Below are 16073 nucleotides of genomic sequence, written 5' to 3'. Positions count from 1 at the left end.
AAAAATCTTATGGATCCATGCATAGGTCGGCAGCTGCAGTTGGGTGGTTGTCAAATAACGCTGATTTTTGAGTAGCGTCAGGATTGACGAGATAAAAGGCAATTGCTTTTTCTGTTTTGATCTCGAATTAGATTATTGCATAATAGTACGCTACTGTATAGAGGTAAGGAAGATAGATGGGCAAATCCTCCAGCAAAAGAAACATGAGAAGAGGACATAGGCTGTGTGAAATGTCGTGGGCTGTGTTCCCATACGTTTTTCTTTCTTGATGATGAGGCCCCAAGACTTGTGCACAGACAGCACTTCCTATATGTAATATACAGGAAAACTGCCATCAGTCTGTTTCTGTTTTCTTTGTGCTAGAATGTGGGTCTGGACACGTGGAGTTATGTCTAAGCGACATGAATCCTTACTTTAAAGAGTTGTGATCCAGGCTCTAAATGGGGAGACTCCGAGCATCTATATTTTCTCTTTCGGCTGCAGATCTGTCTGACAGCGTTGGCAGCAGCACCTAGTTTGTCTCTGAGCTGAAGAAGAGAAGAGTATAGGCATCTGGAAATGCCAATGTTAAGCAGAAGAGACAGCCAGACATATATCCACGTCAGAGGTGTTTTGCTCTGTTGTGCTGCCTGGTGTAATGGTGTAGCGGGAGTGTGTTTACAGTGGGAGAAGCTTTCAGACGCCCACTGATCCGAGGCTTTGAAGTGTGCAGAGGGTGTAGCAGCAGGTAATTCTCCGGGGACGCAGCCGGGTGCCGTGCAGGTGGCGTTACAACAGCCTTGTACATGATACATAATAGCTAAGCCTTTTCTGCTCCTGCTGAGAAGTGTAGTAGCTGTGGGGTAGAATTCCCTGAGGGCTAGAATTGTTTTATTGGTCCCAAGGAGTTTTCTTTTTTGATGGGCCTTTTTGGAATCAAAACATGTTTTTGACAGATCGTTTAACATATTGATACAGTTAGAATTGATTTTGTTTTGTTTTGTTCCCCTTCTAGGAAGTGTGTGCTCTTCAGAAATATGGAAATAGAATTCATACCTCTTGATTGCTTTCTTTTATGATCATAGGGTGTGTGTGTTTTATAAACCCTGTAGTAGTATTATAAAAACACAGGTTTTATAGTGTAAGGTGTATATGTAATACCCTTGCGAACAGAAAGTTTTCCTGGTTGTGGCTTAGAAGTCTTCTTTCCAGCAGAGGTAGTATGTTGGAGCTTTGCCTCTCTTGCTGTGGATTGTATCTCATTAGTCATTTGAGTTTTTATATTTGTAATTTTTTTGTCTCCAAGCGAATAAAAGTGAAGGCCAAACTGAGCAGCACTTAGGAGTATGATTCTCATCTCTTTGCTCTCAGTGATGAAAACCTTTAAAAAGGGATATGAGCGCCTAGGCCATCCAGAAAGATCTTAACTGAAAGGATCAGGATGGTCTTGGTGTGGAGCAATGACACTAGCTAGGCTACTATGTTCGTCCTTACCCTTCGGAATCATGTAAAAGGATAGGCACTTACTAAGATACCTATTGTGTTTGATTTCTAATGCTGATTGCATTGCACATTCTAGATGTGTTTATTTAGCTCCATGCTTTGGAGTTTAACATTTTTCATATTCAGGGTTACTCACACAGTTTTTGGTGGTGTGGGTTCTCTAACAACTCATTTATCTTCCACCTGCTGTAGAACTCATTTTTCCCATGAGGTTTAATGTTACCTTACAAGGTTTTACATCTTCAAAATCCCAGTGATTCAGACTTTGGTTATTTTATTAAAACTAGGTTTAACTCTGTCTTGAGCCTATAGCATTTTTTCTAGTCTTGGTGATCCTAATTTAGTTTTAGACTACAGCTAGTATGCAGAAAACTGTTCAATTGGATGCTTACTGGAAGGAGTAATCTTGTTGAAAAGTGTCTGGAATCTTTCTAAAATACTCAGGTTCATGTGCTTTTACAGTACAGAAGAACTATTTTGAATCCTGTGTTTTGATCACAGCAGATTCTTCTTTCCATATAATCCAGGAATGGTTCGTATTTCATGTATTTAGACAGAAAAATCAGATCATTAATCACCGAAGTAGCTGTAATTGCCTGTTAACTTTTCCTTTCAGTGAGGTCCCTCTTCTGGATTAAGTATCAAAATACGGACAGAATGCTAAAAAGACAAATCACATCCTTCATTTTCCTCCTGCACCTTTATTGATGTACTCAGAGTTGGTGCGTTGCTTATTAATGAAAGGAGCTTTGGGTAGCTCAGTGACGTGGTCTTGGCACAGCGGAAGGCAGTGATATTTTGCCATTAAGTTTAATGTAAGCAGAGATGAACCTCCTCTTTTTAGTTTTCATAAGTACTTAAATTTAATACCGTTATGGGCTGGGTAGTTTTACAATAATTTGTCTGGCTCCATTAATTTGTTGCACTTTCGTGTTTAAGTGGTGGTGGTTTGAATATGTGAATGCGTGCCATGTAGCTGGGTTCTGTTTATTCAGTGAGTAAATGTTTTCCCTATTGAAGTGAAGCCCGTGCCGAAGGTCACCTGTTACCTACACTGCATATCTCAGCCAGTAGCAAAATCTCAGTCCCATGAGAAGTTTTTTCCACCTTTTCCTCATAGTATTATGTACAGTCAGTTTACACTGCTCAGAAAAATACAACAGTCTCTTTAGTAATGTACTAAAATACCATGTGTTCTCTGCATTCACCAGTTTTATGTTAAGGAAACAGTTATTACAGACCTATGTAAAAAACACTTCTTCCCTTACTCAGTGTAGGAAGTTAGTTGACATGGAAAAAATACTCATTATAATATATCCTGAGGAAGGCTGGCTGCATTTGAGTTGTACCTTACATATGGAAATTTTACATAGTGTGCTTTCATATAGCACTTTAAAAAAAAAAAAAAAGGCAATTTAAAATGAAAAATCAGGAAATTCAGAAGTGGTTAAAATTTGACCTTTCATGTTGCATTAGGTGGTTAATTAATCCGGTGGCCTAAAGAAATACACATTTAAGACTCTGTTCTGATGCGTGGCATCTGCAGATGGCACAGCAAAGAAATGGAGATGGAAGATACAGTAAGGATTATTTTACTTCTCACCTTTGTAGCTTCTGTCTGTCATGAAAGATGCCTGGAAATCCACCTCAATACCTGCATGGTGGGGAACAAAACGAAACAAAGGCGGAAAAGGCTTGTTTACTTGCCTTCAGTTTATCACATATTGTCACCAGAGCTGAATTAAAGCACACAGGTAAAGACCCAGAAGCATCTCCTACTGCTATTGCTCTAAATTTGCCAGATGCGTACATTGCTTGGGAACAGCTGTACCAAAGCTTCCAGAGTCACCAGCTGTGCTCCCACAAAATGAGAACAAGACAACACTTTGCCAATACTGCCTGTCGCTCTTAATCTTTAGCTCATATGTGTTGGGCTTTCTCTCCCAGGCTCAACAGTAGGCTTGCAAACAGTCAGATCCACAGAGGAATTACCAGTTTTGAAGTGGCTGACTTGCTGATGCAGGGGTCTAACTAGTTGAATACCTCGGAGACAGATAGTTATTGCTAAAATCAGATTTTAGTCCTGCAGATGGAGAAAAGCATCAGAACCCACAAAAACAGAATGCTAACCCGTGTGGTGTAATCTGTACTAATTAGTATGTGGTGTATGTCCTCTAGTGAGTCTGTTGGTGGAAGGAATCACATATGTGTGAATGTTAAAAGGTTAATAATTAAATTGTTGTATTACAGGAAAAATCTGTGGTTTTCAGTTGTGAATTTTTGCTGTATCTCTCTGACACATTTTGATTGATTTCACTTAGTCCTCCTGATCTTGTTGAGTTTAGGTACAGGCTGATAGGATCCTCAGAAGCAGGGACTTATGCTGCTGCTCATGGTTTTCTTTAGTTTTCTCCAGAACATCGTAATGGAATGGTAATTAAAGGATCTCAGGAATTTGTTTTTCCACACAGGTTAATAAATGGTAGTCGGCTACTTCTCTCTCTCTCTCTTTTTTTTTTTAATGGAAATAGAAAATTATAATTGTAAAACAGAGGAGCTTAGGAAAAGCACCTTTGACTCTTAAAAAAAAACAACTTTCAAATCAATTTCCGTGTTAAAACACTAAAATTCACTTGAAATAGTCTTCCTTTTTTTTTTTTTTTAATACATTCTAACCTCAAAAGGTAAGTTATTTAGCAGTTTGCTGTGTACCTTGCTCCAGGTTTAACTGTTGTGCATGTTCTGTGTAATGTCTGTTGTTCATTGCTCTGTTCCGGCGTGGTTGGCAATGGGGCAGATTCCTTAATGTTTTACCAGCTGAGAAGACTAAAGCAATGTAATGAATTCTGAAGATGACTTAGTGGTGTCTTCCATCTGAAAGTCTTGGATAGCTGCTTTACTTTGAAACTTATTTTTGTGTTTTTAACGGAGAACATGCCCCATCCTGTGCAGTGTATTTTTGAAAAGCTCTTGCTGATCCCCAAGAGGTTTCAGCTCCATGATGTGAGATGTTTCTCTTACAGACTACACTTCTTACTCCTAGCATCTGTGTGCACAGGCAGTGAAGAGATGAGTGGTGTAGGCAGGCTTTTGCATTGGTTCTGTTTTATTTGTCTGCAATTAATACCCAGAGTTGCAAAGTGTATTCAGCCTTCAGAGGTTGCCATGTAGTTCCTGGCTTCCCCATCATAATAGATATTGGTACATCTTTCATCTCTCCACCTGAGAAGGATTTATTGGCATTTTTGTTTGTTTTTGTTACTGCTGTGTAGCTGACGGTGGAAAATACCTGCCATACTTGTAAATCCTATTGAATCAGAATGAGTTGATTTGCACAAGCATAGTATGCTTGGTGTCAAAGCACTACCTCATCTATGGAGTGTAGTTTCCTCCTTTCTCTTTTTCCTTTCCTCCTGTTAAAATATTTGTGAAAGCTGACAGAGGCTCTGTCACAAAGTTTCAAGGCAAAAAGGTATAATTTGTTTGGAATGTAATGAGTAATTGTGCAGACAAAAATCATACAACCACACTGAGATTTCCTTAGGAAGAGAGATGGCAGCTTGTTTTGGTGGCTGTCCTGATTTGGCATGGCAGGTTGCTCGATTTTGAAAAAGCTTGCTCTAGTTAGAACTGCCTAACCAGTGCAGGTATTTAGGACATCAGTACATGAGGTTCAAATTTTACATTTTAGGCGATCAACAGACAACCTAGTCAGCTATTAACCTGCGGAAAGTGGATTATTGGTGCTCGGGGAAGGATGTTAGGAGATGGCTTTGTTCAAATGCTGGGCGGAAGGCGGTTGGTGCAGCGCAGCCAGTACATGCCTCAGCAGAGAATTACAAACCAAACAGAAAAATGATTGCAGTAGCTGAAGACTGAGCAGCCTCTATTTTCTAGGTCATTTTGAAAGAGTCTTTTTCAGGTTTGTCAGAGAAGCCCGTCTCTGGCTTACCTTACTCATACAATCCTACTGAAGTCAGTAGGCCTACTTGGGTGTGCTGAGGGAGGCAAGGCTTTTGGAGGTACCTGGCAGCAGTGACCGCAACTGATCGTTTCTGTATTCTAGGTCTGTCCACTTGGTCCCAGCATTCCAGATCTCGACGTCGGAGGACTTCATGTTCCAGGCAAGAAGATCGAAAACCTTCTGAGGTATTTCTGGAATTTGATTTGCATTATCTTGCATCTATCAAATGCCAAACATGTGCGTGTTCTGGTAATGGATCCATTTCTCCTGAAGTGCATTTTCTTTTCTTTTTGCTCCGTTTTCGCTGGCGCCTAGTGTCCCCTCCTCTGCCTTTTTATTTTTGGCCAGGAGATCACAGAGTTCAGCTGTTGACACAGCCACTGCCAGCACCAGTTTCTATCAGTGAATTTTGGCATAGTCTGACATCCATCCAACATAGCTGTGCAGTCTTTCTTGTAATATTTTGGGCATCAGAGTTTGTTTGTAGCTTGTCTTGTGAACAGTGAAAATTTATCTTAGGTGCATTTATTTCATACTTGATATTGGGTCTTGGTCTGTGATCTTTGTTAATGTGCCTGTCAAATGAGGAATCGGCTTTCTGACAGTTCTGTCTTCCGTAGTGCTTTGAGGAAATCATATCAAGGGAGATGTAAATGGCTTTGAACTTTCTAGGATGGATCAACTATTAGTATAACACCTAAATGAGACCCAGTTCTTTGGAAGTATTCATGCTGAATCTCCATACCTTCAGGCAGGTATTACACTGCCAACTCTGAAAAGGCTGCAAAGAAAGCATAAGATTCAGGAGGTAGAATTTCTTGAGTCGGCTTACTTGCCTGATAAATGTACTTCTGATGCATTAGTGAGTGGTGGATGCTGAGAAAACTGCTTTGTTAATCTCCCTGATGACAGTGTATTTAAGTCACAGAGAAGAGTTTTCACAGGAAGACTCCCATTTATTGCTCAGTGTGTTAGAACTACACCTAGTACTGTTGGCTTTCAATCTTTTTCTTTTTTGGTTGTTGGCTGTTAAAGGCATTTTTTTTTTTTGGTTGAGTGTGCAGAGCTCTAGTGAATTTATTCTTGTTGGCAATAGGCTTACTTTCCTTAGCTATCTTTTGTACATCCCATATAAATAAACTTAGACACAGTTTTGAGAACTACTTCATGGAAGACTATCAAGAACTAATCTAACTGCACATCTTGCTGTTGTTTTTTATGTTCTTCAGTTTTCTCCTCTCCCCTTCCTTGCATTTGTTGTCAATGTCTTTCCAGTTTTGTGCTGTTCTTCTCTTGCTTTTTCAGCCTGGATGGGTTTTTGTATACTTCCTTCATATACTTTTCCATACATGTTAGCTCTGTTTCACAGGCATTTCGCCCTCTCCCTCCCTCTATTTGCACTGCCTCTGCTTGCCACAGCACACTCCTCTGACGCTAAGCTAAGCGTGCTGGCGGAAAAGTGACACTTGCTAAACTCCCTGGGTGAAATCCTGGTCTCACTGAAGTTGGTGGCAAAATTCCCATTGACTTTAGTGTGGCCAGGATTTCACCCCTTAGCTTTGAAGTGCTCTGTGCTTCTGAGAGCCAGCACTTTTGTAAGCTCTGCTTTGCTCCAGGCAGTCTCATTGCATCAGAAATTAGAGCAGAAAGAATGGTGTTATGGGGCCACTGCCCTGGGAAGGAGTTTCTTGGCTGTCAAGTACCACGTTAGCTCTCCTATGAGAGATCTTTGTGACAAGTTTATCTGAGCACCTGAGTTACTTTGCCTCTCAGATTGAGCAAGTTTTGCATCCCATTTTATATTTTTAGTAGTTTTCATTTGACGTTTGATTGCTTTAATTCAAATCACTTAGAAGTGCAGGATCCCCTGGCCAGCTGTGCTTGTTTGTTTTGTGAGACAATTTACTTTGCAGATTATTTTTCATTTCTTGATTGCAGCCTCATAGGACTTGTAATTGGTTTGTTTAAAACACTTCATTATATTTCATTACCTGCCCTCACCTCTTCCTTCATATGGTAATATTATTCTTTATTTTTTAAGGATAGCATTTTTTTGATCATGTCAAGACTAGTGCTGAGAAAAATGTCATAATTTTATCCTGGTTTATGTGACAAAACCAGAGTGGAAACAGAAACATTCTGAGACAGAAGTGGGGAATATGAGTGTTAGGAAGGAGGAGAGGTGTCAAGATACATTGTGTTGTAAGGCAAATCACACTTAAACAGTCTCAGAAGTATTATTAACCATCAGGTGTGTTGTTACCCTAAAAATCTTACATGCTCTATTGAAATTTTGGGTGTGTGAATAGCATATGACAGAAATTGCTGCCCTTGGGAGGCCTTCCTAATTAGCACACCGTGTGGCTGAGCTTCTTCCCCAGCCATACGCAGCCGTTGGCTGAACTAATGGAAAAGAGCCAATGTGGCCAGTGGCTTGGGACCGGCTAGGGCACAGGAGGTTTTGGCACTTTGCCCAGTTAGCAGCCCCGTAGAGCCTAGGAGCACTTTCCTGATAGCCTGCCTTTTCTTTCGTAAGTGCAGTAAGGGGCTGGATAGATGGCGAATTTGCTTAACCTAAACCGAGCAGTCTGCAGGGGAACTTTTCTTGCAAGTTTTGCCTACCTTCTTCTTGTGCTAGTGGTGCTCATTTTTAGTCACTTGGTTGCTTTTTAATCCCTTCCTTTGAAAGGGCATCAAGTAGTTAAAACGTGCAGAGTTGCAGAGGTAAGAAGTGCCTGGTGCAGTTGCTGCAGTTCGCAGCAGCCCTGCCTCGCAGGGAGAGCAGGGTGGGGAGAGCTGGAAGATGCGCAGACAAGTGCAGGCGTGCACTTCTGATGCCTGTGATACCACCCTTTGCTTTCTGAAGTGCTGACAGGCAGCGGCAAACCAGGCCGAAGCTGCCACAACAGTAGCACAGCATGACCACTATGAGAATGGATCCCTTTTATTTCGTTCTGTGGCTCGTGGAAGACAGCATTGCTGCTTGTCGGTGACTGCTAACCCAGAAGTTGCCAAGATCACGCTGGTTTTAGAGGTGGATGCTTTTGCAAAGGCAGAGTAAAATTAAGCTATGGTGCAGCGGTGTCGGTAGTTGATAGAATAACAAGCACATGTGCTGAACATCAAGCTGCCATCAGAATTCAAGGTTGGGGCTTATTTTATTTGTCTTCTGGGTTATTATTTTAAATACTTGCACAAAGAGTCATCTTGGTAGAATTTCCTCTTGCGTCTGGTCGTGGTGGAGTCACGCCTTGATTTCTACCACAGGGAATTTGTAGAATGCCTTTGGATTAGTCAGAGCTCCAATAATTAAAAGATGATAACGTTGGAGCAAAATTGAGTCTTCCTTATGCTGTTGTTCTAAGAAGACTCAAAGCTCCTGCAGCTTTTATTGCAGCCAAGAGGAAGGTAAAATGGGGTAGTGTCATTTAGCATCATGTCTCTGGTGTGGGGGGAGCATCAGGACTCAGAGAGGAGCTAGCTGGAAGTCATCGTATCAGCGTTTGCACCTTCCGCCACCCCTTTCTCTGCGATGAAGCTAAACTTCTGTCCTGCAGTGCGCTGGGTTAGTTCACTGTTGATACAGTGACCTTGTTATGCTCTGTGCTCCATGGTTACCCTGGAGCTGTGAATCATAGAGTGTAAATATCAAATGTCAGTGTCTCTATTTTTCTCTCTTGGTCGCTCTCTTTGCAGGTGTTCAGAACGGACCTGATCACTGCCATGAAGTTACATGACTCCTTCCAGCTGAACCCTGATGAATACTATGTGCTGGCAGACCCCTGGAGGCAGGAGTGGGAAAAGGGAGTGCAGGTGCCAGTTAGCCCAGGGACCATCCCAGAACCAGTAGCCAGGTATAGTTTGGAGGAATGTAAACAAATATACATTTATGCTAGCAGCTTTTGTCTACGTTGCCTTGGCTTCTTGAGCTTTATCCTGCAGTGTCTAGCTAGAAAGGCCTTGGTTCGCAGAGAGAGCAACATGCCTCAGCTTTTTGAATGGTCAGAGGGGTCAAGAGTCAGGCCTGTTCTGCCTGTGTGTTGACATATGAGTGAGTATCAGAGTCATTTTTGGCATTACGTTAGGTTGGAGTTTAATGACAGAGCTTTAAAAATATCTTCCATTGCATTTTTAAGCCCAGACTTGACCTCACTCAGTATTGCTGGGAGAGACCTCGTCTTTGTGTTTAGTTCCAAGCCATAGGTTCTTTTCAGAGAACAATTAGACAAGCCAGATTTAAGAGCTAGAGAAAATACAGCATTTATTTTGGTTTTCTGTTTTCTGTTTTTCTTTTTGTCATTTGATTTACTAACTCAGAAAACTGTTTGTACAATGTTTTAGCTGTTTGAAGAACCATCCTGATGTGCGTATAACTGAACACAGTAATGTGAGATTTTCCAGCTGTTATCCAAGAAACCATTATTTTCCTTCCCTTGTTTGTTACACTTAGATGTTGTTTTCTGTGTCAAATTAAACAATCCAGTTGTAAGGGCAGGAGCGCACTGCAGCCCATCTATCTGTTTCATGCTTAGTTGGGATAGGAGTTGGAGAAAGTGAGAAGAAGGATGATTGCCACTTAAACATGCTAGATCTCTTTGAGTAAGTGCAGGCTGGTGCATACGGCATTACCACGTGACACACCAGTGCTGGTGGGGCCAGAACAGCCCAAGCACTGATACACAGCAAAAAAATTTGGCTTATGTGACAGTGCCTCTGTTAGCTCTGTGTCTGGCAGCTTTAATCTTGTAGGGGGACTGCAGGAGCGTTCGTTTGTGCTTCCTGCATTCTGTGCAGAAACCTGTAGACAGCTGCACAGCCCCAGCAGGTCTGTACAGCTCAGAACCGACCTGCATGGCAGGTAAACCCTTTCCTCCTTTGCCTTCGGAAGGATCAGAGCTTGCGCTTTCCTCAGGGAGGCAGCTCAGCGTTTCCCTGTCTGCTGGGCACTGCAGGGCGCAGGAGCATGCTGTTTCACCACAGAGCTTGTACCCTGCTCCATGCTGCCCTCACCCACTGCCTGTATAAATGCCCCCCTCTGTACAGGTGTGCTCACGTTGTCTCCTCCTCGGTGTGTTCTTTGAAGTCTGCAGGAGGGCCAGGAGACCTTGGGGCTTCAGTAGGGGGAGACCCTCCCAGGTATTCCCCAACCTGTATCTGCCTTAAGTCTGGGGAGGTAGCTGGATGGCTCTGTCAGCTCCATGTGCTCTTTAGGAGAGCGTCGCACTTGTGAGGGTGCTCCAAAATTAAGAAATTAAAGGGGATGGGGAAGGAGGGCACCCAAAGGTGTGGATGTCAGCACAGGAGGCACTGCTATTTTTTTTAGGCGCTGAGCTGTCTTTTGAGGTTCTTACTGGTGAGCGCCTGCTGCTCAGTGGCCTTCTGATGCCTGATTCTTAGCCTGTTTGTCTCCTCACAAGATGCCATAGTTATGCTGGAGTGCTCAAACAGTTCTGTGCTTAACTTTGGGAGGGGAGGACGAGGTTACCCTGAGTTGGATAAGCAGCAGTAGCGGCTGGTGTAGCACAAAAGGAAAACACAGCCCAGCAGGGTGGGGAAAGGAGCGAGTCCATGCGGTGCTTCAGTGTGAGCGTATCCTCAGACAGGTGATTCAGTTAGTTGAACCTCCTTTGTGGAGCATTACAGCTCTTTTTTTAAAATTATTTTTATTTACTTCTGTCTCAAAAATAATGAGACTAAGGTGTTGTTTGTAAAGCCAAACTACCTGTGCTTATTTCTTCTGTGCCACTACAGTGGTGTATAGACAGTGTGTGCAGCATGCAGCCCAGAGGTGGTAATTTCCACACAGAGAAGTACTCAGGAAAGAATTGATGGTACAGAAGATTCAGCAAGCAGTGCCCTATTTAAAATAAAATGTCCGTGAGATGTAGTAATCTGTAATATTTTAATACTGTGCAGTATGACCAGGATCAATTCAGGCAGTGCAGTTAGCCTGCCAAAATCGTTCACCTTCTCATTCTTACACAGTTCCCTTCTGCACCACAGAAGCTGAAAATTCAGCATTTGGCTCTTGTCCATCATGTCTCAGATTCAGATTTTGTCTGAAATAAGCTAGGTGAGGGGAGGATTTAGGGCTGTGCAGGAGACTGGTTTACAGAGATCTGGTTGTGCAGATGCAGTAATGACAGGTCAGGAGATCTTTCGGGGGTGGGGGGAGGGGAGCACAGCTGGGAGCAAAACAGGGCAGAGGACGTCCTCCTTGTGGAGCTTTGGCTGTTCCCGACAGAAAGCTCTGTCTGTGTGGGGTGGTGCCATGTCTGCCCGCGTGGGATTGGAGCACAAAAAAATCATCAGTGCTAGTGCTGGGACTGGCGCTGCAGGAAGGAGTCATTTGGCAGCGTGGCCCTGTTGCTCCTGGAGGTATCAGTGTTACAGCAGGAACTGGGTTGCACTCACACTGAATTTTAGCCTGTGCAGCTAACTAAGAAGAAGGTGCAGCATCCTCTGCTGAGAGACCTGCACAGCAGCTGAACCGACAGAGTTGTCTGGCTCTTTGGAGGTGAATCTTCAGCTTGCTGGGAGAATGACTGCTGTCCTTCGCCTACTGGGCATTTCTGCCCACAGTTCCTGGTGCTGCGAAGTTGCAGTATTGCAAGAATCTGACCTAGAACAGGTTATGTGCAGTAGGTAGTTCACTGTCTCCTGAACCAATACCTGTGCTTGAACAAAATCCTGGCCTGCAGCTCAGATGTGCTTTTGTGTTGTTCTGGCTGGCCGCCTGGAGCCTTCAGACCCTGAGAGGGGAGGTAGTTTCAGTGACTGCTGATTAATATTTGCGCAAAGGTTTGGTGCAGCACGGGATTAGGGATTGTGAAAGAGGAAATGCAGACCCAGGATGCCAGAGCTTGGATCTGTTTGGGTAAGTGAAGGCCAAGCAATTGCAAATTCCTGATTCTCTGTGGGAAAGGTCTTCTGAATTTCACAAAGATGGTGATGCTGTAGCAAAAAGCCCTTCCAAACATTCAAAAGCAACGCACTGTAAGAAACAAAACTTTAATTCTTGAATTTTCTTGACCTTGCTATGGTAGTTAAGCAGATGGATTTAAAAAAAAGTCATAAAACAGTTTAACACCCGTGTATAGGGCAGCCATCACTACCTAAAGACAAACTGTCTAACTCTAGCTTTAAACAAGTATGAAATTCAGGTAAGAGTAGCCAGAGTTCTGTCCTCCAGTCTTTTCATTTTATTTATAATTCTGGAAATGAAATGGGTTTCTAGATAACTCCACTTAATTTCTCATAATATTGCAAATCCTGTACGAAAATGCAATGTGCTGGTTTTCGTTCCCATCTCAGTTGTGCACGATATGCTTAGAAGATTGCTTGTGACTGTTAGCCACTTAGCATGAGGCATTTTGAGTTCTCTAGAAACAAGTCTTTCAGCAGCCCAGCATACATAGTGTGCACTTGTCTGTTTTAGGATTGTGTCTGAGACAAAAGCTGTCACGTTTACGCGTCCCAGGAAGTACATTGCTTCGTCAGGCTCGGAGCCTCCAGAGCTGGGCTATGTTGACATTCGGACCTTAGCAGACAGCGTGTGTCGCTATGATCTCAATGATGTGGACGTAGCATGGTTGCAACTTGCCAACGAAGAATTCAAAGAAATGGGTGAGCAATGAGCGTTTTGTTGTCTGTTTGTATTTTTTTTTAAAGCTGACAAGCTTAAGAAGAATTTTCGCAGGGGTTCAGCAGTGGGAAGAGGTGATAGAGATCTGAAGAGACTAATCACCTTGGGGTTTCTGTGGGAGGCCAGATCTGATGGAATTAAACCCTAATGTGTATGCTCTCGTAACTGTTGAGCTGTGTTTGCTTAGACCAGGTCAGAATCTGGCAACGTGGTCATGTTCTCTGCTACTTTATGCTTTATAAGGGAGTTCTCACAAAGTTCGTATTTTGCTATCAAGGCCCTTGAAGAGCTCATCAGACTGACTATTTGTGTAGTTTTTTCCATTAAAAAGTGAAATGCTTCCTGATCTGCAGTTGGAGGGCTTGCCTTATGGTGTCCCTGCAACTATGAATTCCCAATGTTTTCTTTGATACCTGCTGCAGTGCTTAAGGTGTTGAAAATGTATAGTCTTTCTTTAAAAGGCAGAATGCAACATTTGAAATGAAGCCACAGCCCCTTCACTCCCATTTTTAAAATCCTTATCAACAAACAGTGGGTGACATCCCTCTAAAGGATTTTTATAGTGATAGCAATCATGAGATTAGAATTTACTTGCAAACTGGTCTAACTCATGCCATAGTGTGCTTTGCCAGTATAGTGTTTCGGGACTGCAGGGCAACATTTGCTCTGTTCATCAGCAGGGTTTTGGGTATTCCCTCCTGCTACCTCTCAGCTGCTTTGTATGGGTAGTAAGGAACGCATCGATCTCTGCGGCAAGGTCCTGTTCCCTGAAGGTGGAAACACTTTTGTAGAGTGTTTCTCCTCTGATCTGGAATCTAGGGAGGCTTTTTCTTCAGCATTTTGTGGAATTTGTGGCTCAGTTACTCACAGAGAGAGCCGAGGGGAGGATTTTCTTGTTCAAACGCACATCACGAGGTTGCCGTCTTCTGTATGTCACAGTGAACGGTAGATATTAGGAGTTAGGCAAAAGCAGGGTGTCATCCTAAGCCTATGCTTCACTGTAGTAATCTAAGAATATGGAAATTCTTGTGTTAAACTGACTTTGCAAGGGGAAAATGACTGGGTTTAGTAGCATGGCTTTCTTGGTTTCACAAGGGTTTGTGTGTCATAATTTTGTGGTAATGGTCGGTGTAGTACCAACGTGGAAGCATTGCATCCAGCTCATCCTCGTGGCAAGTGAGAGATGGAAGATGGGGGAAGCACTGTGCACTTTGTTATTTTTCCTTCTGCTTCTCTGGCAGATACTTTCTCAGGATTATAATTATCACTTCATAATTCAGATTTGTTAATTATATTGCATAAAATAATGGAGCTGTAGTCACTAATAATTTTCTGATGGACACTGTTTGCAGAGACCAGTTCCCCGATTTGATGCTGCATTTATTACACCTCTGTTTTTCACTTTTTCAGACAAAACTATTGGTGTAGCAAGATCTGATGGGGACCTCATTTGGGGTTGCACCCTACTGGGATGGAACTTAAGAAAAAATAGGAAAAAAAAAAGAAAAACTGTTGTTAGAAACTGTTAATTTGGTACAAATATCATACCAGATTTTGTCATCGATTTTGTTTTTCCATCACTTTCTGTTTGAAACTCTGTCAAGTCTTTTACTAGAGATTGAATATCTGGGTTGCAAAATGGCAGCAAAAGCAAAAGCCATAGATGTTGTCGTCCAAGAAGGAAAAATGAGAACAAGACCAGGAAGCCAAAATCAGTCTATGAGTTTCTTTGAGGACTTTGAAAGATGGGTTAGAATACTGTGCTTCTATTAATTTAATACAGTTATACAACTTCATGTCATTTTTTGCAGGTTCCCTAGTTTGTGCTGGAACAGGCATGATTGTCTAGGGGTGAAATATGTGTGTTTGTGGTGGGGGCGGGTGGGCTGTATCTGCTCTGGTGTTGTTAAAAAAAAAAACCTGGAGTTGTGTGTAGTGGTGGTGGTTATTCCCTTTCAATAAATAAATCCTGTTTCCCAGGGATGCCTGAGCTGGACGAGTACACAATGGAAAGGGTCATAGAGGAGTTCGAACAACGGTGCTATGACAACATGAACCATGCTATCGAGACAGAAGAAGGACTTGGAATTGAATATGATGAAGATGTTGTCTGTGACGTCTGTCAGTCTCCAGATGGAGAAGATGGCAACGAAATGGTGTTTTGTGACAAATGCAATATTTGTGTGCATCAGGTATGGCGGCCAGGGGAGTGTAGGGTTAGCAACAGAAACTTTTCTAAACTGTTGAAGATGATAGGTTGGATTTTTCCATTGACAGACACTGATCTATTAAGTTGGTGCAAAGTTCTCTATTGAGCAGTGGGATGAATTCAGAAATGATAAGATTGGGAAAGACAGTTATTACATGTGACTGTAGAAATGTCATACTAAGAGGATTAAGAAATGGTATTGTTACAATACACACAAACAACAAGGAAGTTAGAAGGTAAGGAGTAGCCTCCCCAAAACGTGTGCCTTGTTGTACATTCTCACCTGGTCACTTCTCTTGCTTTCTTCTTGCTCTTCTCTTTCTATGCACCTACTGACCTGAGTTGAGCTAATGAAGCGCTATTGTGTGCCAGTTTTTTTTGTGGCAATTAAAAAGCCTTTTTAGCATGGAATTACAGATCCAGTTTTGGTGTATCTGTTTTCTTGTGTGCTTCCTACTATGGAAGATGCCTTCCTGTGAGCTTGTTGTTCCTTCCCAACTTAAGTTTGCTTTGTCATTCAGTGTTCAGAAAGCTGTGTTGTCTGATAAGCAAGAGCAGCATTGTCTTGCACACGTTACTTAAATGTATTTGTACAAGTGAAATAACATCTATGAAAGCTGTAAGGTACAAAACTTACCTACAAGCTGTAAGGTAATTTACCTTACAATTTAGCTTGCTCCGCGAGCTAATGTTTCTATAGTGTTATAAATTCCATTAACAATGTTTTGAGAGTTTTGAAAGGCTATGTGTGATCACAGCTAAGAAGTAACAGA

The 16073-nt window shown here is 42.4% G+C and overlaps 1 protein-coding gene across 12 annotated transcripts in view; it reads left to right on the top strand.

Annotated features, from left to right (window-relative positions):
- Window positions 1–16073, top strand: part of JADE1 (jade family PHD finger 1) — a 105457-nt gene that overhangs the window by 77351 nt on the left and 12033 nt on the right. For 8 of the 12 annotated variants that reach the window (XM_083833650.1, XM_083833653.1, XM_083833655.1 and 5 more), the window contains 4 exons: window positions 5549–5631; window positions 9143–9300; window positions 12885–13072; window positions 15072–15283. In XM_083833650.1, the coding sequence (XP_083689776.1) occupies window positions 5549–5631; window positions 9143–9300; window positions 12885–13072; window positions 15072–15283 (641 nt within the window). The remainder of the gene's footprint in view (window positions 1–5548; window positions 5632–9142; window positions 9301–12884; window positions 13073–15071; window positions 15284–16073) is intronic. The other 4 variants (XM_083833646.1, XM_083833647.1, XM_083833648.1 and 1 more) reach the window with 1 other exon arrangement.

This window comes from Anser anser (genome assembly GCF_964211835.1).
Source record: "Anser anser genome assembly, chromosome: 4".
In the NCBI taxonomy this organism is placed as follows: Eukaryota; Metazoa; Chordata; class Aves; order Anseriformes; family Anatidae; genus Anser; species Anser anser.
Note: the sequence above shows the minus strand (reverse complement) of the source record. Positions and strands in the feature narration are given on the sequence as shown.